General features: G+C 38.9%; 1 protein-coding gene across 1 annotated transcript in view; it reads right to left on the minus strand.

Annotated features, from left to right (window-relative positions):
• CDH8 (cadherin 8) overlaps positions 1 to 19,115 on the minus strand; it is a 390,892-nt gene that overhangs the window by 136,623 nt on the left and 235,154 nt on the right. The window contains exon 7 of the mRNA XM_043437761.1: positions 16,505 to 16,758. Coding sequence (XP_043293696.1) covers positions 16,505 to 16,758 — 254 coding nt within the window. The remainder of the gene's footprint in view (positions 1 to 16,504; positions 16,759 to 19,115) is intronic.

Here is a 19,115-nt window from a genome sequence, read left to right on the forward strand (position 1 = left end):
GGTATGTGAGAAAACAGGCTCCTTGGATCACATTATTAATAACGCCAATCCTAATGATGGCAATTTTGCAAACAGACATTCTCATTCTATAACAATGAAGATGGTTTAGAAACTGCATCACCCGTGATAATCAATATTCACAGACATCCTATTTCAACTTTCCCATTTTATTCCAACAACTATCCTGGTTTTCTTCAATGTTAATATTCCTCTAACCTATAGTAGTATGTCTTAGAAATGAATGCTAACGACTTCATCATTGTACTTTGTGAAGTTAAGGCTACGGATGTGAGGAAATTCCTACCTAGATGCTTAGCACTCTGTTGGGGACCTAATTTAACCTACTGCGCTCTGACCATGAGCACAAACTTTGTCACCAGTTCAGTCAATCAAGAGTAGTTCGCAGAGGTCAGATGTTAATATTAAAAGATACCACTATTGCAGTGGTTGAGAACAGGTCAAAATGGGCAACTGGATATTACTATATTGGAAAATAGCACCCTTTCCACATTGCTGCAATATACAACTTTTACCTGAATCATATGTTTTACTCAATTATCAGCCCAACTATTTACATTCATACCAACATTTGGCACAAAATCCTGTAACTTGTTTGTGTGTGTATAAGGCAGATTTTACTGTCAACATACAAATATTATATGTGTATATACAGTCATTCATTTGTTCATTTAAAGCATCTCCTACCCCCTCTTCCCAACCTTGCCCCTATAGGACACACCTACAGAGACCCTCTGTCCCTGCTGAATTTCTGTTTCTTGTTTGCAATAAAGAACATCAAACTCTGATAATATCAGGAATATTTTAAGGATGATCAGCACCAAGCTTCCAATATCAAGGAGCCTTTTTCACTCCCAGTGACTTGTGTCAGAAAGGAAGAATGTAAATTAAAGTCTGGAAGGTACATGAGGAGCTACACCAGTTATCTTAATAATCAGATAAAGATAAATAATTTTCTTTCAAAAGTTACTCTGGACTATATTATTACTAATACACTATTTGTGAAACACCTGATGGTTTTTCAAGAGAAAGACCCTTTTCTCCCTAATGTCTCCTCGAGGCCAATTTATATTTCTATCCTTAGTTTCTTCATCTGAAAAATGAGAACAATAGGACTGCCTTCTTTTAAAGTTTAAGGTTAGTCCCCTTAGGTAATGCATTGTAAATTTCCTTTTGCTTTTTTTTTTTTAATAGATTGTTGTTGTGGATCATTTTTAAAGTCTATATTGAATTTGTTACAATACTGCTTCTGTTTTATGTTTTGGTTTTTTGGCCACAAGGCATGTGGGATGTTAGCTTCCCGATCCCTGATCAAAGCTGCACCCCCTGCAATGGAAGGCGAAGTCTTAACCACTGAACTGCTAGGGATGTCCTCCTTTTGCTTTTTAAATACAGATTCACACTGAATATTTATCATTATTTCTAGTTAGACACTCTGACAAATGTCTAGGTATTTTTAAACAACAACAATAATGTATTTGAAAGATTCTGTTGTTATTGTTTAGTCACCAAGGTGTGTTGGACTCTTCACAACCCCATGGACTGCAGACACCAGGCCTCCTTGTCCGTCAAAGGATGAAGTATATCCACCTACAACAATCATCCTCAGATACCTTCATGTACTTAGGGTCACAAATAGAAATCTCAGATGCTAAATCTGTTGGTTCAGAGGACATCCCATTTTCTGAGCATGTGTTTTGTTTTATAGTTTGTTTCACTCATACCTTGAAAAGATGCCATCATAAAGCCAAAGTCCCATGTGTAAATTTCTGCAGTCACAAGACCAAAATTAGAGAGTCCCAGATAAAATCTAATTCATGATTAATTCTTTAATGTTTACATAATATCTTCAGGGAAATTCTAATTTTCTCCCTGAGTCATCAAAATAATCATTTATAACTGAGAACTCTAAATCCGATATGATGACAAAAATATGAAAAAAACTGAATGCTTTACATTTAAAAGATTAATGTAAAATTTTCATTTTTTATTTGATTCAATAAAGGCTTAGTGACTGCTTCTTTTGTTCAAGTATGATGCTAAATGCTTGAACAAAGCCTCCTCTCAGACACACTGGTTGTGTTTTTCTCATTACTTACAATGAAAAATGGCAAGCACTGTAATAAAGTCATTGTTATACTGCAGCTAGAAAGGGTCCCTAGATGTACCTGGAAAAGGGAGAGTGGTGAAAGGTGACACCACGATGCGGCAGCATCTGTTTGGGGACAGGAAGAATGAGTAGGGGTTTTCCTGGAAGATTATGTAGGGAAAGCATCCCCAGCAGAAAGGAATACATGAAGGAAATCTTGGGTTTGTTTAGGAAATGATAGAATTAAGGACCAGGCTAGGGGTGGTGAGACCTAAGGTCTGACAGATGAGCAACCTGTCATTTCATTCCCATCCTTCCTTTTATCTTATCCCTTCCATCCCTCTTTCCTTCACTCTTTACTGAGTGTTTCTCATATGCAAGGCATTGTGCTAGTTGCCAAGACAGACATGGCCTTGCTTTCATGTAACTGAGTCTACGTGTAGAGAAAGACAAGGAAAGGAAACAAGAATTTTAAAGCTTACAGTGATATATTCATGAAAAAGAAAAGGGATGAGATGTATAAAATATTACTAAAATACTCCTATCAAAAGAAACAGCAAATATGAAAGGTCAGAGTTAGGAAGATGTTCAGTATTTTCAAAGACTGTAACAAATGACAGTATTGTTGAAATTCAGGATTCAGTGCAGGGGAGGGCATCGGGAAGGACCTTGGAAACCATGTTGAAGAATTAAGTTTTTTCACTTGCAGGAAATGGGGAGCCACTTGAACAAAACACAGGAGGAGAATGACATGATCTAAATCACAGCTGGATCCCACAGAACTTTCTGGATTATACAAATGTGCTTTGTCCAAGATGCTGAGCACTAGCTCTCTGTGGCTATGTAGCCCTTGAAATCTAGCTAGTGTGACTGAGAAATTGAAATCGTGGTCATATTTAATTTAAATTCATTTTATTTCCATCAAAGAGCCACATGTGGCTAGTGGCTACCATATCAGCACAGATCTAAGCTGAGTTAGAGATCACTGGGGCAGCCGTGTGGGTATTAAAGGGCAGGAAAAAGCAACCGGGGCTGCTATAACTACTCACCTTAAAGAGGACAGTGTTTGGGGCCCCCCGGTGGTCCAGAGGCTAAGAATCTGCTTCTGCAGGGTCCCGGTTCTATTCTGGGCTGGGGAACTAAGATCTCTGCAAGGCACGGTGCAGCCACAAAAAAAAGGGGGCAAATATGATGGTGTTTGAGCTTAGTAACTAACATAAACAGGACATGGTGATTATTTGGATATAGGAAGTAAAGGACATTACAGAATTTTGAAGCAACAGCCTTGTGGAAGTCTCATAACCCTCTTCTATTAACCTACATTGCTTTTGAATTAGATAATTCTCTTTCTTTTGTCTCCTTTTAGCCATATTTATCTAGTTAATCACAAGATACACCAAACTGGTCAAACAGTTCACATAAAGATGAGCAAAATATGGACTTCCCCGGTGATACAGTGGGTAGTAATCTGCCTGTGAATGCAGGGGACGCGGGTTCTGTCCTCGGTCTGGGAAGACCGTGTGTCATGACTACTGAAACCCAAGCATGCTAGGACCTCAGAGTCACCGCTACTGAAGCCCTGTGCCTACAGCCTGCACTCTGAAACAAGAGAAGCCCATGCACCCCGACAGAGTCCCACTTGCAGCAACTAGAAAAAACCCGAGCATAGCAATGAAGACCCAGTGCAACCAAAAAGAATTAAATACACAAATTATCCAAAAAAAAAAGAGAGAGAAACCCTAAAAGCAGCCAATTGAAAAAGGACATTACATTGAAAAAAAAAAAAATGACTAGCAAAATGTAATTAAATCTTTCCAGAGACGGTATCTGTAGCTAATAGCAGGTATCTGATACTTCCCTCTGGTGTGTCTTTTTATGATGGGAGATTAGGAGTTGTGAGGATAAAATCTTTTACACCTATGATAACCTTGATTCTCACTGTTCACCCTCAGGTCACAGGAATCCCAACAACTCCCATAAATCTCAAGAGGCTCACAACGACCCAGGGCTGACAGGGGACAGTTAGCAGTGAAGAGTAGCTTTTAACTCACTTGGTTACCTGCTTGGGGCTGTCAGTCAGGCCAATAATGACTTTTCCCTATATGAAAGAATATGCAAAGTTGATGAATGCTACATGGACAATAAGGAAGAGATGGTGTGAGATGGGAATACATCAGTGTGTAGCTCTATGGACCATGAGACCATACCCAGCATTGAGATTTAACAATATATTTCATGTATTTATCACACATTTATCATGTATTTATCATGGCCTTCCTAATTTTTGGCCTGTCTGCTAAGCCCTGTATATTAATTTCTTAGTTAATCCTCCTTTTACTTATGTAGCCTACATAAATTGTTATGACTCTCAATGCTTCGAGGCATAAAATGAGGGTAATACACATTTTTACCCAGCCACAAAGTTAGTGAGATAATAAGTGTGATCTCCTGACCATAATATCTGACACTTAATCAATTATTAGTCAGTGTTGAATAGCTGTCAGAATGGTGGTATTTGATTTTACATTTGTCCAATTTTTGTCAGAACCATTAATTAGAAAAATATGTATTTATGGAAAACACTGTACACCCAAGAAATAAGAGTAGTGCATATAAAAGTAGGTTTTTTTGAAAATTTCCTAAAGTTATTTATATACACTTAAAAGTTTTAATTGGACATTCAGACTCAGTAAGTGCTAAGTAAGTGCTAGGAAGTAAGAGGTGAACAAGATATAGCCTGATGGGACTCCCCTGGTGGTCCCGTGGTTAAGACTTGACCTTCCAATGCAGGGGGTGCAGGTTCGATCCCTGATCTCGGAAATGAGATCCCACATGACTCAAGGCCAAACAACCAAAACAAAAGAGAAGCAAAGTTGTAACAGGCTCAATAAAGACTGTAAAAATGGTCCACATTAAAAAAAAAAAGAAACTTAAAAAGATGCATCCTATTAACTCTTTAAGAAATGGAAGTGCATTTACACTGAAATAGCTTGTTTACTTGCTATCACAACGAAAATAACATAAGCACACCATTCCTATATTCAGCCAGATAACATCTTTCTAGGAGGTCAAAAGTATTTTTTACCAAAAATGTTCATCCCTAAAACACACTGCCTGACCACATGGTCTAATCTAGTCTTATGCTTTCATGCAGGTGCAAAGCCTAATAGCACGTACTTGATGTTTAATAAACGTGCTCCAAACATGTTTCCTGTTTCTCCAGCGTAGATCCCATCCTCCAACTCAGCCATCCCGTGGGCTCTGCTCCCTTCCCACATCTGTTCTGCAGTTTCATATCCTTGGTTTTAAAGGACATTTAGATCTTGTGCTGTCCTTTGCACCATTCAATACATCTTTCATAACTCTGAACCTTCTTAAGGACTTCCATAAACTTTATTTTCATTTACCATGAAGCTATTCATACATACCTCAGTTGACTATCCCAAACTTGACTTGTACCGTGAGGCCCATTTATAGGTATTTCAGCTAAGCTTATTCCACTTGCCAACAAACTGACTTCAAACACACAGAAGAGAACTAATAAACATCTGATGGATGGATGGAAATGGCATTTCTCCGTCTTTTAACACGTTCTCTTATTAAATATGCAATATTACGTTTTCCTCTGCAACACTAAGTCAAATCTGATTGTCCTTTATCAAAAGCAAGGTTGTACAATACATTGTGTCAAATCAGAATGTAGAAATATAAGGAAAACTAAAGGCTTTGTTGAAATGACTCCCATAAATATTTGAACATCAGATAAGAGTGTCAATCTCCCTTTGCTGGGATGCAAAATAGGGGATTTATTTTGCCTTATGAGTATAATAATGTTAGATAACACAGCTCAGCCTATACAAGCAGCTTTGTTTCTTTCAGAATATAAATGTTATTATTAAGTTTTGTTCCCTAGAGGGTACAGAGACTTCACCAATCAGAAAAAAATAAAAACATTTTAAACCCCAGATAAGCACTTTCCCCAATTTTTCCCCTCTTTCAAACTTCTTATGCTTTTTTAAAGCACCCTAGATCACTTGTTTTAAAATAGTTTATTCATATTTGAAGCTTGATTTTTTTTATTATTCTTATTAGTTAGGTTTACTGTACCATGCTGGAAACAGTTCAGCTAAATCAATTTGCTGCTTTAGAGCCTGCATCTCAAAATGTAGAACAGATCTATATTTGCCACCACACCATAGCGTGGTGGTTGCATGTGACTTTGGAGCTAGATGGCTAGCAGGGTGAAGTTAGTCAAATTACTCCATCAGTAAAGACATTCCCTACACTTGTCCTGGGTGGATGTGAAGATGCAGGGCAGGTGCCCCTTCAAGGAAGGACACCAGAGCCGTGGGAGGAGCAGTCAAGGGAAACCCTCTAAATATCAGCTCCTTAGAATCTGCCTCATTTTCAGAGATTGTCCGATGTTACCTGGAGATTAAGCCAGCAGAGGGATAGAGACACTACCAATTTGGCAGGACATAGGACTCCTCCGATGATCGATACATGTCCCACTGGATGAGGTCAAGGCTTTGCCAGGCCTGCACTGCCGGTTAACCGCGGCCCCTGCCCGCCTGTTTCTATCCCCTCCCGGTCACAGGTGCTGCTCTCAGACAAACAGCTTGTACGTCAAATGCCATCTACTTCCAGGGAAAACAACCTGTAACCCATGTTTTTAATGGGAATATGGGAACAAGAATACGGGTAATTCACAGAGTTCATGTAATATAAGATAAATGAGATACCTGTGAAGGGCACTGTGCTAAAACACTAAACAGGCATGACTAAAGATCCACAAGATCCTTCCAGTATGACTCGTTAAATATCTGCTCTCGTATTGGAGAATACCTGTTAGAGTTTGTCAAACATGCGCCAGCAAATCTATTCCAAGTGAATTTCTATTTCATGTCACCTCATGTTTTCAGAGAGAGAGAAATGCTGCTGGGATCAGAGGTTTCACCAAGACACTGAAATGCAGAGACTAATTTGGTTAAGACAATTATCAGCCTCGGTTCTAAAAACCACTGTATTGTAATCATCACTGAGGTCTAGAGAATGGAAGGGGCAGGTAGAAAAATCAGGTATTATGAGAAATTCATGCAAGAAACAAATATATTCCCCACTCCAAGCGAGGAAGCATCCAGGTCTTTTTCAGGATGCGCTTTCACAGTCTGTATGATAGTTATTGGCTTCCCCGGTGACTCAGCAGTAAAGAATTTGCCTGCCATGCAGGAGATGAGGGTTCCGTTCCTGGGTTGGGAAGATCCCCTGGAAAAGGGCATGGCAACCCAGCCCAGTATTCTTGCCTGGAGAATCCCATGGACAGAGGAGCCTGGTGGGCTACGGTCCATGGGTTGCAGAGTCGGACTTGACTGAAGCGACTGAGCACACAGGCATGGTAGTCATGGTGATTTCTCCAAAAGCGATGCTGCTGCTGCTGCTATGCTACATGAAGCCAATTTTGTCCAGGAGATTCAAAGTAAGCTCACACTGTCAGGGGCCCCATAGAACTAACCTCCGGAGGGTTCTAAGGCAAGCACGGAGGATGTCAACTCCATCATAGACAACTGGATTCTAATACAAAGAATTTCTTTGACTACAACAGTTTTTTTTTTTTTTAAAGTATGTTTTTTAATCCTCTCTCTATGGAGTTTTCTAGACAGAATAAGATCCAGAAATTATGTGAGAATCAACTATTAAAATTACTGATGGAAAGCCCAAGCTCTTACCAGTATACCATAGGAGATGACAAACTCTTTTGTAAAGTAAATATCTTAGGCTTTGCAGGTCATACTGTCTCTGTTACAGTGACTCCACTGCAGTTCTCGGGCATAAAAGAATGAGCGTGGCTGCATTCCAATAAAACTTAAAAAAAAACAGTGGGGAGCCAGATTAGGGACACAGGCTATAGTTGACCGACTTCTGGCCTCATGTAGTAAAGTTTAAACTATTTACTCATGGAACATCCCCCCACCCACCTTAAGAAGGGTCTATGGAAAGGAAAGGGTGCAAATTTATATATTATAATAATATATAGACATGTATTCTCTTAAGAAATAGGAATAAGTGTCATGATAGTTACAATGCTGGATGGATTAGAATCTAGAGCTCGGACCAGCACAGAAGCCTGAGTGTCCTTTACCTCAGATGCTTGATTCTCTACAGAAAGTTCAAAGATTAAATCTTTTCTTAAAGAGTGCAAGGCACCTGTGCCAATTAACTTATCTATGAAATCCTAGTGCAAAGAAACTGGAGTTGACATCGATCTGGTCACACTGTCTTTAGTCCTAGTGATGCTCCTTAGAGCACAGCTAGGGAGATGCTGCTCTTGGAGAAAAGTGGTATATATCTATTTTTCAAATTTAACAGGCATAAATGCACTTTAAATTATAAAGAAATGTTTTGCTAAACACTGGTTTGCAGCCTCTGTATGGCAAATTTACAGGAAGATGCAATTTTGAACCAACTGCAAGTGAAGATGCTATTTAGAGTCACTAATAATGAAATAAACCCCTTAGTTATGAATCAGTTATTATATTTCACTGAACTCCAACTGTTTCTTTCTCACTGTTTAATTTCATTCTAGCTTTTGTTATTATGCCTAAAGAAACCATTTTAACATTTTCTCGCATGCACTTCGAGTATCAAAAATTCCATCTACAAGTTTTCAGCTTTTGGGCTCTAATTGCTCTACTGGTTGCTCTAACTGCTTTAATAAATAATATTATCTGAGTTCTGCTAGTCCCAGAATTCTAAAGTCACTGCATCACACATTACTTATTATTCCTTTAAGGGGGAAAAGGAGCCTTTTTCTACCCAAAGCTCCTCTTTATAGTGAGAGAGAAAGAAGAGGGAGGGAGGAAGGTACAGAACAAAAAATGAGAGAAAAGAATATACACACAGTTCACTCTCTAGATTAATACTAGGTTCTCTAGAGTGTGAGATATTTCCACTTTAGCATCATTGAGTATCTGTGGTTCCTTCTATTGCAATTCCTTAGAAAACTAGGAAACCTCTTCTTCTATGTGAGCCTAAAAATAATCTAGTTTTGCTTATCATTTTCATATCGCATTAAAGGTTAGATAATTGTGAAAGACTTGAATTTAACACAGCTGTGTAACTCGTTTCCTTACTATAGAACAATGTCCATGAGGGCAGAGGCTCTGTCTCTATAGAAGTCCCTTAAGAAACCATGTGTTTCTGTGTATCTATATCTAAACCATAGATATAGATATGTGTGTACCATACCATATGTGACATATATATATATATATATATCATAAATGCTATATATATGCATACATATATGTATATATCTAGTAATGTGAATGAATGGGTGACCATGTGACTAAATGAATACATGACTTAATTAGTGTTAATCACTGTTAGCTGAATTAGCAGTACAGTGATTTTTCAGGGTGGGGGGAAATGACTTGGATAAGGTGGAACTTTTGAAATGGGAAACATTCAAATTTTAATTGGCTAAAAGTGAGCAGGAACTAAATGACCAAGCTTTCACTGCTTTTAAAACACTCCTTGTATGATACTAGACCCTTGTACACTGTTCGGAGGGAAGCAGAGTGGTGCAGCAGCGATGGAAAACAATATGGAAGTTCCTAAAAAATTAAAATAGAACGACCATATGATTCAGCAGTCTCACTTCTGGGCATTTATTCAAAAGAACTGAAATCATATTAGCACCCCCACGTTCACTGTAGCGTTATTCACAATAGCTAAGATGTGGAAACAATGTCCATCAGCAGATGAATGGGTAAAGAAAATGTAGTATATAGACAGAATGGAATATTGTTTAGCCTCAAAAAGAAGAAAATTCTGTAATGTGCAGCAACAAAGATGAGCCTGGAGGACATTGTGTTCAGTAAAAGAAACCAGTCACCAGAGGAGAATATAGCACGATTCCACTTATAATCCACCTGGGCTCTTGCTTCCCTGATGGCTCAATTGGTAAAGAATCCACCTGCAAGGCAGGAGACCCTGGTTCAATTCCTGGGTCGGGAAGATCCGCTGGAGAAGAGAACAGCTTATCCACTCCAGTATTCTAGCCTGGATAATTCCATGGACTCTATAGTCCATGGAGTTGCAAAGAGTTGGACACGACTGAACAACCTTCACTTATATTAGGCACTTCGAACAGTCAGAGTCATAGATGCATAGAATGGTGGTTGCCCGGCTGGCCTCGGAGAAGGGAGGAATGAGAAGTTGCTATAAAGTATCAGTTACATTCTGCACCAACGCTGTGGCTATAGTTAACAATACTGTATTGTACCCTTAAAAATCTGTTAAAAAGACAGAGCTCATGTAAAGTGTTCTTATCACGATTAAAAACAACAGCAAAAAAAAAGACAAGGTCTCTTGGGAATTATTGCAAGATTGAAGAGAGAGTCAATCGATAGACAGTTTATTCACCATACAATTACGAGGTTCTCTATGAAATATTTCCACTGTAGCACCACTGGCTATCAGGACTACCAGAAGTGCTTTCAGGAAAAGAGCTCATTAACAGCAAGCCTGGTGTCTGAGGTGAATTGTGAAAATGCCAGAATACAAGTAGGAAGAAAAAAAGCAGAGTCTTGTGTTGAGTGGGCACTTACATTCAAGAGAGGAATTAGGACAACAGAGCGCTGTGGCCACCATGGTTATGCGTCAGCCCACTCTGACTGCTGAACAGCCATCATTCCCACTTTTAATTTAAGCAGCTCGTGTAGACGTATGGGAGATGCTTTGAAAGAAAAGTAGGAAGCAGCCATCTCAAAGGAAAACAGTCACATGCCATCTCAACGCCATGGTGATAATACACACTTGACATGATTATTGGGTGGAAAAAAAAATGAGCCATAGCAGGTTTACATGAAAGCACTGACCTTTAATTAACACCTACTCTGTGCTAGTAGGGGCTTCCCCGGTGGTTCGGCAGTAAAGAATCCATCTGCCTATGCAGGAGACCTGAGTTTGATCCCTGGGTCTGAAAGATCCCCTGGAGGAGGAAATGGCAACCCACTCCAGTTTTCTTGCTTGGAAAATCCCACGGACAGAGGAGCCTGGCAGTCTACAGTCCATGGAGCCACAAAACAGTTGGACATGACAACAACTAAGCAATTGTGCTAGGAAGTTTGCCTTAAGTATAAATAACTTGCTGCCTCTAACACCATTTCAGAGTGTCTGTCACAAAGGAAACAGTAAACATTAGCTGTCATCATCCTACACTTCATGCAAAATGCCAGGGCCTAGCAAAGCACGTGCAGACATAGTGGTCAATGGTAAGAAGAAATCTGGATTTAACCCTAGCCCTCACACCTCCTGCTATATCACCATGCATAGGAAACATCCTCCAGTTTCCTCCCTCATAAAACTGGAATCATACTGAGTACTTCACAGGTGTCTTTTGTGAGAATTAAGTGAAATGATACATAATAGAAACGTAACACAATGCCTGATTCATCAAATAACTATTGTTTCTCCTGTTACCTCCCTAATCTTAATTTGGTTCACAGCTGATAGTAACAGACCCACACAAAAGGGCTAGACTAAGGAGCAAGAAACACTCCACCCACACTCTGGTTAATTCCACAGACCTGGTATACTCTCCTTTTTCTTGGTGTGTATCCTGAATTGAATGAAACCAGTTAGGAAATGAATGGTTTTTGTATTTCAATTAAATTGATCCTCTAATTCAGAGCAGCCTTGTTTATAATAGCCAAGATATGGAAACAATCTAAGTGTCCATCCATGAATGAATGGATAAAGAAGATCACACACACACACACACACACACACACACACACACACACACACACACACACACCAGTGGAATACTATTCAGTCATGAAAAAGAATAAAATCCTACCATTTGTGAAAATGTGGATGGACCCTGAAGGTATTATGTTAAGTAAGTCAGAGAAAGAAAAAATATCATATAATCTTATTTATATGTGCCATCTAAAACAAAATAAAACAGAAACACACTCATAGAGAAGAGTAGCTACCAGAAAGGAAGAGGATTTTGGAGGTGGTGAAATGGGTGAGGGTGGTGAGCTGTATGGTGATAGATGGTGACAAGGCTTTGGTGGTGAAAACTCTGTAGTCTATACCGATGTTTATACTACAAACATCTGTACTATAACATAACATTATAGTACATACCATAGTATAACACTTATACTATAAACATTATAGTCTAACTATAATTCTGTATACCTGAAACTTACTAGAATAAACAAATAAAAAAGATTTGTAGAAATATTGTTCCTGCCAAGCCATCCCAACATGTCAAGACACAGTTAGTGTCACAGAAATCACAAGAAAAGAAAGGGAGTGTGACAAAGGATAGGAAGCAGGCATTGCATTGTCAGAAAGACAAAAAGATGGCTATGCACCACAGTTCCATCCTTGACTATTTGTGTGACAATGGGCAAGACCGTCTTTTTATCCTCAGCTTCCTCATCTGTTAAATGAGTATACACATTATCTCATAGAGGTGGTAAAGAATGAAATGAACTCGTGTAGCACATCCCTGCCACACATCAAGCACTCACTAGTAGCAATACTCACCACAGTAGCAAAGGCAAATTAGACTAAACGAGGTTAATTACACTATTTAGCATGCAACTGATACGTGAAAAGAAAAAGATAATCCTGCACAGTCAGCAACCTTTAGTAGAAGAATCTCTGCTCAAATGAGTACTAGGCTTTTATTTTGCATTTAAGATATGAAATGTATGGTGGCTTTATTAGTGGGTAGTCCTAATAACTCCACTTATTTTATTTAACAACTTCATTATTTCAGTAATTGTCTGAGGAAGACGATATTATCCTAGAATACCAAAGAAGAAGCTGAGTCTCAAAGAGAATTCCAGAGACCAGCTGTCTGTCGGGGAAGTAGTAGTGACAGGGTTTGAAACAGTCTGTTGTAGTTTCAAGACATGGCATCTTTTAAATAATTTACACAACTATATTCTATACTACTGAAAGGCATATGCTAATGAAGAGGGTAGCACATGCTTAATTAATGTTCCTGGAAGGGGGATTTTGCCTTTTTTTGTCACTTTGCCTTTGTGTTTCGTCTTTATATCACTGTTTGTTTGCCCTGCGATTATACAAACAGATATAGACATAGATATGTTTATACACATAGATACATGTTTAGTTATAAGAATTTTAAATACATTGATACTTTCAGCCTGACAGTGGGCTCTCAAATGAAGCTGAGTCATAGAGGAAGTTGACCAGCCAATTAATGACTACATGTTTTAACATGGAAGATGTCACCGATAAATGCCTATTTCTTGCTGGATAGCAAAGTAAACGTTCCCTGAAAAGATGGATACAGTCTTGTTAGTATATAAAATACAACAGTCCTAAAGAGACAATCATGCTTTACTATTTGTTACTTGATAATTCCCTGAATATCTGTGTCCTCTAGTCCTGTTTTAAAAGGTTAAATGGCTCTAAATCTGTCTGCTAGACTTATAAGGAACTCTGCACTGCTCTGGCTAGTCAGGAAATTTAATTTTCTACACAAATTAACCAATTGTGCATAGAAAGAGGAAAGCTGCTCTCCACAACCCAACTGGGGGACTAGGGTGGGAGGGGGGATAACTGCAAAAATGCAGAACAGATACTGAAGAAATACCATTGATGATTCTTACATTCTTATCCCATGGAGCCAACACACCGCCAATCAGAACCATGTGGGGCGATCTTTCTGAATAATGCATTAAAGCCCTGCTGGAAATGACTTGAAATACTACTTACCCCTTCTTTGGGAGGGGCTATATATGCCATCTAGGCTTCCCAGGTGGCACTAGTATTAAAGAACCCGCCTACCAATGCAGGAGATTTAAGAGATGCAAGTCCAATCCCTTGGTTGGGAAGATCCTCTGGAGAAGGAAATGGCAACCCACTCCAGTATTCTTGCCTAAAGAATCCCACGGGCAGAGGAGCCTGGCGGGTACGGTCCATGGGATTGCAAAGAGTTGGACGTGACTGAAGTGAATTTGCACATACACAGGCACATATGCCAAGGGAACTATTAATAGCACTTGCCTGCCATCTACCAGGGCTACAGATATGCCAGTGTCATCAAATGGCGCTTCATCTGTCCATCTCTTCCTGGGAACATGGCCCCAAGCCCCCTTTAGTTTGCCTGGAAATGAAATTCTTCCAAATTGGGCAGTTGTTACTAAGCAGCCTCAAGCTTCTCATACACCTGCCTTTTATGCCAGTGACAGTAATAAAAAACAATAGCAAAAGCTGTAACAATCAATGATTGTTACAATGATAATAGTCACTGGAGTCCCTGTGAACTGGAATGATTATAAAAATATCCATTTTACATAAGCAAAAAGATAGATTAAAAACCTGGGGAGCTCTGAACCTAGATTTTTACCATTTCTGTCCATTTGAGGTTAGTATCACTTCAGTACCAAAAGTTCCTCAAACTGCATCTCTAGCTGATGAAGAACATGTCTCACACAGGAAGTTTGTTCCTGCTGGTACTACAGATTGCATGTCTGGGGTGTACCCGGGACTCCCCTGATATCTGAACCCCCACTTTCCCCGAGGGTCCTCAGCTCGGCTTGCTCCTGGCCCCCTATGGGGTCTTTGCTGACAGGAGCAGAAATCTTGACCGACCAAGTGCTAAGCTGGCCCATGGCTGGTCTCCCGGTTGGTTCAATATTGTTTACCCTTGTCATTATTCTGCCTCTTATGCTTAAAGATGTGAAGGAAGTGGTAACTGCTCTGTTCTGTGTTCCTTCAGGAGAAAAGGGGTAACAGCTGAAAACGGGGCAGATTCATTTACTCAACAAGTATCATTGCCTCTATTTATACTAGAATTGCAGCATAAAGTGATGTCACAACTTCACCGTATAGTCAAAAAATGGACATCCATGTAAACTTATTTTTCTAGATTCTTTCTTCCCTTGTATCCACTTCTTGTCCCTTTTAGAGGTACAGTTCTCTTAGCAAATAGGGAAGATTCTGTGTGCCTACAGCATGTTGAGTTCCTTTAGAACAGAGAATAGGCAACTGACCACTCCTCAATTCCCCACATGGAGTTTTACCTTCTTAGAGGCTGCTCTTTTGAAGGAAGCATTTTTTTTGGTATCCTTATGAGATACACTCTCATTCTGAATTTCAAAATGGCTTGTGCTAAAAACAACTTTTCTGGATCTGAAAAGAATTATTTTTTGCCCAGACACAAATTATTTGGGGCACTGACTACTCCAATGTGTTTTACCTCCAGCCTCAGAGTTTCAGCACCCTCAAGAGTATTGGGAGTTTAATACAGGAACAAGAATTGAATAAATATAGCTTTCAGAATGCCATTTGTCTATCTAGAGTTTCTCTGAAAAAAGTAATTAGAAAAATATCTGCCCTAAGTCCCCGTAATTTAGAAACTGAATGACTTGCATATAAGCTGACATCTAACTCATAAATTAACTGGACACTTCTTTAAAATTATTCTTCTATTTAGTTTTCTCTCTCTTTTTCAACAAACATTTCTCAGAAAATATTTGAAATCCACACTCAAACACATCATTAACCAACACTTCACCCTTGGAGACCAGTGGACAAGTTATAGATTTTCAGTGTTCTTTCGGAAGAAAGCTATTTAGCTTGAGCATCTGCACCGTCATTTGGGTGACTGGCAAAAGAAAAGATGTACACAGTTCAACAACAACAAAAAAAACCCAGAACTGAGCCTCATTTCTAAAAAAAGAAGAAAAACCTTAATAAAGGGTTATATTTCTCATCTTGGAAAAATTTTTGAGCAGGAAAAGTATAAACAAAGGGTACTTTTGAAATAGCAGAGAAAGGTTTTTATCTAAAAGGCATCCATGTGGATATGCTGACCGATCAGAAATGCCCATCAAGTGATAAAAAGATAATTTCAAACCCAAATACAGAAATAAGATGGGGGTCTCTTAATACTCCAAGACAATGACCTCATGCCTCTAAATTTTTATACATAATCCATGTGATTGTCAAATGAGAAAGAAAAAAAATAGCAATACTTTTCTGATGCTAGGAAAAAAATGCACAACAAGCAAAAACAATGTAATATAAAGGATCCACCCAAATTCACTGCAAAATACATGTTGATCTGGCCTTTTCACCATGCTCTCTGAAAGCCAAACAGCTTTCTTCATCTCAGCATTTCTGGCTCTGAGCATTATATATAGCTCTTTCCAGGTGTGTGAGCACATGTGTGTGCAACACACCCATAGACACAAGCATGGTGCATGTTGACTAAAATCCCTTGGCCATGTGAGCGGTGCCTCAAAGGCAGCCACACGGACAGCATACTTAACTACATTTTGTACTGATTTGCTTGTCACACGTCGTACGCAGTGAATCTTCCTTTTAAAAGAGAAATACCTTATTGGACTGGAGGTGATGTCGGGGTCACGAGCGGTCACCTGCCCAATCACGGAGTTGAGAGCAGCGTTTTCATGCACTTCCAGGAGGTAAGTCGGTGAAGAGAAGACGGGAGGCTCATCAGCGTCTTCGACGACAATTTTGACCGTCGCCGTGTCTTTAAAGGGCCCCCTGCCGCTGAAACGCGGGTCAACGTGGACATTGGCCGCCTCTACCTTCAGTGTATAGGATTTTTTGGTCTCAAAATCCAGAGGCTGTTAAGAAATGACAAAGATGAATGTTTCTCACTAATGACCACAGCCGCGAGAACAAATGTGTGTAACACTGATGGATGATCGTTATGTGCATTTAAGCCCATTTGTGAGTCTTAATGGGATCACTCTCCTATCCCCCATATTCAACCTGTAAATTTTACAGGCATTTATTGATATCTGTTTATTATACAAGCTCAGTGAATCTAATCTCCTACTGTTCTGTTTTGTTTTGCTCATTTCACTTGGAATTCACAAAATATTCACAGTCATGAATAGTGCCGTCAAAATTTCACTTCAGAGTCATAATAAAATTTTACTAGTGATGGCGTGACCTGCATACCAATCAGTCAGTTAATCGGGCCTCTGCTGGTCGGAGATAAGGCAGCATCGAACACAATCTCTATCTGGGAAGAATATTTTTATCATTTCGGCAACAGTGTGTGAAATGTAAAGAACGAGAAATAATCATTGTTTAGTCCATGGAGACATTATAAAGCACAATTTAGCACTAATCCCAACAAAGAGTGTTTTCTTATTTCACTTCCAGAGCATCACTGCTTTGCTGATCATGGCTAAAATGAAGTTTATTCTTTTTTAGGGCATTCTTAGAAGGTCTCTATTATGAGTTCCGTGCTGTGAAGCCGGTGGGCATATAAAGATGTATGCAGATACATATCTACCTGTGTTTATATTTAAGGGAAGGAAGAGGGAGACAGGTAGATATATAGATAGCTAGGACTTACCATGTCTGCTACGAACCACTTAAAAGCAATGCGAAATTACCTCATTGAACCATTACTGAAAATATTTCTGACCTATTAATTCTTCCTGCCTTAAAAGCCCCAAAGACTTAATGATCTAAGTAAATAGAGGAAGGTAAAAGAACACAGTCCCCTCAAACAACCCAAAGCCCATCTGCGTCAGAATCCTCGCTGTCCAATTCTCTCAGCAGGGCAGAATACTTCAGATGTCAAGGATGTATTTCTGTCAAGGTTCAAGAAGATAATTTAGGCTTGCATTGCAATTTCTTATAAGAAATTGAACTTTACATCTGCAATGCAAATTAAAAAAAAAAAAGCAGCAGCAGACTGAACACAAGCCCGCATTATCAAACTTTCAGAACTCTCCTAAAGCTTAAATATATATATTTTTTTCCTTAGCTCAAAATTTTGTGTTGATTTTTATATTTGATTTTCTTCTAATTGGACTGAACTTTTCTTGAGAGATATTTTCTAATCAAGCAGATACTCAATCCTGTCTATTCTGAAATTTCTAAGCACATATATATATATATATATATATACACCCATGAATACACAATTCAACATCAGCATTTTCACAATTTTCCAACAGCCCCAACTGTAACAATTATGTAATTTCAAGTTCTTCACAAATGCCATTGAATATAGCAGTTTATGCTCTGCTAAATTCTTAGCCCAACCTGAACACATCTTGGTGTCCTTAGGACCTTATCAGACCAAAAAGAAGGTCCATGCATTGTGGGAAAATGACTCCCTACATCATTTTCCAGAGTAAAATGCACATGTATCTTGGTGTTGAGATGTGTAGAATATGTTTCCAAGTTTATGAATAGTGGTGAATAAAAATACAGCAAACAGCTAATTGCTTCAGTTTATAAAAGCACCTTATGGTTACAAAGAATAGCAGTTAATAATAACAATAAAAATGACATTAGGAATCATTAACCAAGGAAAATGTGGCCCTGGGTTACTCAATAATTGACTCAAGTATAATTATACTGTACTGTATTTCAAACATGAGTTTTTAAATACTTTGCAACTTTTACTACTGAGCTCCATCCGGGTCAAAACGAAGCATTGCTCAGCAGAGTTAAAATATATGCAACCAATTTTTTCCTCAAAACTGATTTTGTATTTTAGAGTATATCCAGAAAATTCCAGGTTCTCATTGTCAAGACCTCCCCGATGGGGGATTTCAAGAGCAGGACCATGGGGAGCAGATCCCTGTGTAACATGGGAGAGAGAGTCAGATAGTAAGCTCAGAGTCCTGGCAATATATTGCTGATCAAGACAGAGGGCAGAGCTATTGGCTCCCAACAGTGTGACCGGATCATATGCAAATCTGTTTTAAAATTAGTTTCTACTACTTCACAACAAACATGCAGTACATTGTTGAGCAAAATACTCATTATGAGGATAAAGGGGCATTTTCCTTTGCAAATACCCATGTCCGTAAAATACTGAACTGTGCTCTACACATTTTTTTTAATAAACTTGTCATGAGAAATAAATATGGAAAATGTACAGAATTTTTCACATTTACCATATGTACATACACACATACAAATGGTTGTGAGCAAAGGCAACCACAGATTG

The sequence above is a fragment of the Cervus canadensis genome, chromosome 18, assembly GCF_019320065.1.
Source record: "Cervus canadensis isolate Bull #8, Minnesota chromosome 18, ASM1932006v1, whole genome shotgun sequence".
Taxonomy (NCBI): domain Eukaryota; kingdom Metazoa; phylum Chordata; class Mammalia; order Artiodactyla; family Cervidae; genus Cervus; species Cervus canadensis.